This window comes from Ostrea edulis, chromosome 7 (genome assembly GCF_947568905.1).
Source record: "Ostrea edulis chromosome 7, xbOstEdul1.1, whole genome shotgun sequence".
Classification (NCBI taxonomy): Eukaryota; Metazoa; Mollusca; class Bivalvia; order Ostreida; family Ostreidae; genus Ostrea; species Ostrea edulis.
Genome location: NC_079170.1, coordinates 52,424,861 through 52,429,724, shown reverse-complemented (window position 1 = coordinate 52,429,724; position 4,864 = coordinate 52,424,861). Strand labels below are relative to the sequence as shown.

The following is a 4,864-nucleotide window of genomic DNA, read 5'->3' as shown; positions in this document are numbered from 1 at the left end:
CATTTTCATCTTATTTATATACATACAACATTCATTCTTGTAATTTCTTTTAATCAATTAACACGTTAATTAAATTATATACAATGATTTCTTGATTTACAAAATACTGCAAAGGGGAATAACTCTCAACCGCTTCATTTCTCCCCCCTTAAGCTCATGCGTCCCGCATGACAATATTCACAAGATAACATTGCACTATTTGGCACAAAACAAAGATTAAATTACACAGAAATAAATGAAAAATTTAGAGACTGCTGAACTGTCTGCTCAAATGTTAGCCTATCTGTTCTATTACACATGTCACAAGTCTGCTTTCTACAACATTTTCTCCTTCTTCACGGTGATGACTTTTCTCCCATTCTCTCTGACAATGGTGGTTGTAGTTATTGACTTTGTATACCGGACCGGCTCTGTTTGAGTACAGGAATCTACCATGTCTCTCTCTGTCTGGAAGTCTGCAGACCTAGCTGACTGGACAGGAGGATCTCTCTGCTCAGACTCAATCATAATAGAACAAGGTCGAGCTACCTTGGGTGGTGCTGGGCTGTATACTGGCATTGGAGAAGTTCTCTTCCTAACAGCAGGATCACATGTTGATCGCCTTTCTGTCTCCGGACCTCTCCTTCCAAGCTGCACAGTCTCTATAGCCTCCCCAATGCTAACATCTGGGTCTTCAGCCAACCACGCGTCCTCATCCTCTGATGCAGATCCATCATTGTCTCCTTCTGTCCCTTTAGACGAAATGTTCTCACTACTTTGCGTATCTTCTACAGTATGGTCGTCACATGTATCCTCCGTCACCTTGCTACACGAGGGATGGTCATTTTTCTCACTCTGTCTTGTTGAATGCTTTCGTTTGACATGCCTCAGATAATTAATCTTCTTGTCTGTGGAATAGTCACACTGTTTGCAGAAGAATTTGTTCTCATAACACTGAGCCATATGGTCTCTCCATATGGTGTGATTCGATGACTGGAAAGGGCAAAACGCACACTTCCGTACTGTATCCCCACGACTGGTTATCTTAGTGTTAGGCATGTTCCTGAAATGACAAAAATTAAGTGATTGTTTGTTTAAACAATACTCCTAAACATAGTTGACAATGAACAATACCACGTAAAGAAATCAAACTGGCTGCTATTTACAACTGGTTACCCTGCCTAGGTAACCCAACAAGCTAATAAACATAGTCTTGGAGCCAACCCGGAGCTTTTTTTGTTCTACCAGAACGAAGAGTATCAAGGTTGTTGTCAACCTCACTTGGTAGATGTTCTATCTCCGGCTCCTCACTTACAACGGTACTAGGATTAGCAATTTCCAGAGGACTCTCTTTCTCGTTCCGCAAAATTTGTTCGCGCTTCAACCTGAGTCTGTCTACGTGTACAACTTGGGCTTTTCCACGTGTCCCACAGTTCACTTTGAACGTAATATCACTGATTTTGTCCATAATCTCATATGGACCTCTCCAGTAGCTTGTGAACTTTGGAGACAGACCAACTTTCCTCAAAGGGAAATAGACATAAACCTGATCTCCTTTGCTAAATTTTTGCCACGAGAGCTTCTGATCATGGTATTTCTTTTGGCGTACCATTGCTGTCTTGATATTCTCTCTGACATATTTATGTGCTTCTTCCATTCTTTCTTTGAGTTGCCAAGCCCATTTATTTTTGGGTATATACTTCACTGCGTTTGGCATCTCATACATTATGTCAAGAGGCGTAGATACCTCTCTTCCGAGCATCATGTAATTTGGTGTGAAACCAGTGGTTTCATGTACTGAAGCTCGGTATGCCATCATTACATAAGGCAGGTAACTATCCCAGTCAGAGTGGTGCTCATTAACATATGCACTTAACATTGTGGCAAGTGTCTTATTAAAGCGCTCGACCATTCCGTCACTTTGCGGGTGATACGGAGTGGTTCGGGTCTTCTTTATTTGTAGCACACGACACATCTCGGAGAAAAGTTCACTTTCATATTGGCGTCCTTGATCTGAGTGAATACTGGACGGTACGCCAAATCTTGACACTACTTCTTCTACTACTATTCTTGCAACTGTCGCTGCCTCCATATTTGGCATGGGAAAACTCTCAGTCCACTTGGTGAAATAATCAGAAACAACAAGTATATACTTGTTGCCATTTTCAGTGACTGGGAGTTCTCCAAGGATATCCGTTGCAATTCTATCCATTGGTAATCCACTTTCTACTAGTGTCATTGGTGCTTTCTTTTTCATCTGAGGACTTTTCCTTCTGGAGCATTTCTCACAACCGGCAATATAGGCCCTAGTATCTGCCTGTAGACCTGGCCAGTAATATTTCTGACGGATTCGCGCAAGCGTCTTGGTAACACCCAAATGACCAGCAGTCTCCAAGTCATGACAAAATTGGAGAACCATTCTACGCTCGGTTGCTGGTACTACTGCCTGCAGGCTAGAAAAATTTCTATCTCCTTCAGTGTACTTTCTGTACAAAATAGCATTGTCCAGGACAAGGATATTCCATTGGGACCAAAGAGACCTTACAACATATCCTAAGCCACTTATCTCTTTGTAATCAGGTCTTTTTCTCTTATATAACCAACTCTTAACAAGTTTCAAGTCACTGTCCTGATCTTGTACATCTTTTATCCTGCTATATGGTTCCTCGATAGCACCTGCTTTTGTTGCATTGCAAACGGGAGCATCTTTTTCTGGTTCGTATCCACACTGGCGACATGGCACTCTGCTTAGGGCATCTGCATTTCTATGTTGCAACCCTGGGCGATGCTGAATCTGGAACTTGAAAGTGCTGAGTGTTTCTAGCCATCTGGCTAACTGGCCCTCGGGATTCTTAAACTGAAACAACCATCTTAGTGACCCATGATCACTGCGGACAAGGAACTCCTTACCGTAAAGGTAGTGTTTGAAATACTTCACAAAGTGTACAACAGACAGAAGTTCTTTCCTTGTCACACAGTATTTACGCTCACACTTGGTCAGTGTCCTGCTTGCGTATGCTATGACCCGCTCACTGCCATCTATGCTTTGTGACAACACAGCCCCTATTGCCTGATCACTCGCATCTGTATCTAATACAAAGGGGAGGTTGAAATTTGGATGTGTTAAGACAGGAGAGTTGGTTAGGTGGTGTTTTAAGCTTTCAAAGGCTTCTTGACAATGTGTTGTCCAGATAAATGGTCTCCCCTTTTCAGTTAAGGTATGGAGACATTTGGCAATCGCAGAGAAGTTCTTGATGAAGCGGCGATAATATCCGCATAGTCCCAGGAATGACCGAAGCTCGGTGACGTTTGCTGGAACCGGCCATTCCTTCACTGCAGCAATTTTGGCTGGGTGTGTTGCCACACCCTTCTCAGAGACAACATGCCCGAGGTAAGTAACCTCTTTTGCAAAAAGACAACACTTTTTGGCTTTTAACTTTAAGTTTGCATCCTGTAATCTGTCAAACACTTTTGTTAGGTTTTCAAGCATCTGGTCAAAGGTCTTACCTGTGACAATGATGTCATCCAAGTAGACTAAACATATGTCCCATTGTAGCCCTAGAAGAACGCTCTCCATCAGGCGCTCAAATGTTGCTGGCGCACAACTTAAACCAAAGGGCATGACATTAAATTCAAAGAGCCCTCGCCTTGTGGAGAATGCAGTCTTTGGCTTGTCAGCTGGTGTCATCTCCACTTGCCAGTATCCGGAGCAGAGGTCAAGTGTAGAAAACCAAGTGGAACCCGACAACTGGTCAAGGGACTCGTCAATCCTCGGGAGAGGATATGCGTCTTGCAATGTACAACTATTCAGTCGCCGGTAGTCTACACAAAACCTATGAGTCCCGTCTTTCTTCTTGACTAATACTATTGGTGATGACCACGGACTACTTGAAGGTTGAATAACACCTTTCTCCAACATGTCATCTAGGTTCTTATCAACCTCGTTCATCAAATGGGCTGGTACTCTCCTTGGTTGTTGTTTAATGGGTCTGCTGTCACCTGTCTCAATATGGTGTTTGACTATCCCAGTTCGGCCAAAGTCAAAGTTATTCTCTGCAAACAGGCTTGCATATTTAAAGAGAAACTCTTTCGCCTTCTGTCTCTGTTCTGAAGTCAACCCGCTTTCCGATTTTCTGAGTAAATCGGCAAGGTCCTTACGTAGCTCTTTGGGTGGTAATATGTCGTCATACAGAGCCTTCATCTGTACTTCTCCAATTTCTGTCAGCTGTCCTACAACTGTCCCTGTATGCAACACCTTGGATTCCTCACTGACGTTCATCAACCTTACTGGAACTGTTTCCCGTGGACACACAATCGTCCTTGCTGTCAATGCACCTGCTTTCATAGTCTCCTTGCATACTGGCTCTACTATACTATCGCATCTTGGCAGATTTAATCCATCTGGCACACATACTTTCCCTTGGATAATGACCTCGCTTCTTGGGGGAATACTCACAGTCCCTACTGTTGTAACGCGGAAACAGCCTAGTGTCCCCTCTATTGACATAATGATATCCTTTCCGTTAATGCTCAGCACCTCATTGCTCATGTCTATTGTACAGCTGTTTGCCTTTAGGAAGTCAAGACCTAAAATGCCATCTACCTTGATGTCGGTCACAACAGCTTCGTTGTGGTAGGTCTTTTTGTCAATAGTAAAGTTAAACTCCGCCTTCCCTCTGACAGACAGTGGAGTACCATTGGCAGACATAATGGTCTGCTTTACCGTATGTAGGTTTGGTCTAACAGTTTCTGACAATCTCTCGTACAATCGTGCCGACACGAGAGTAACAGTAGCCCCGGTGTCAACCAAAACTTTTGTCCTCTCACCCTGGATATTGACACTGACGTACAACCCACATTCTTCAATTGAAGATCCGAGTCCAAC

At 43.3% G+C, this 4,864-nt stretch overlaps 1 protein-coding gene across 1 annotated transcript; it reads right to left on the bottom strand.

Moving 5' to 3' along the window:
- Nucleotides 1-315: 315 nt before the first annotated feature.
- LOC130048712 (RE1-silencing transcription factor-like) lies at nt 316-1,038 on the bottom strand. The gene has a single exon (XM_056145750.1). It carries the CDS (start codon nt 1,036-1,038, stop codon nt 316-318), a length of 723 nt encoding a protein of 240 aa, XP_056001725.1.
- Nucleotides 1,039-4,864: the final 3,826 nt, after the last annotated feature.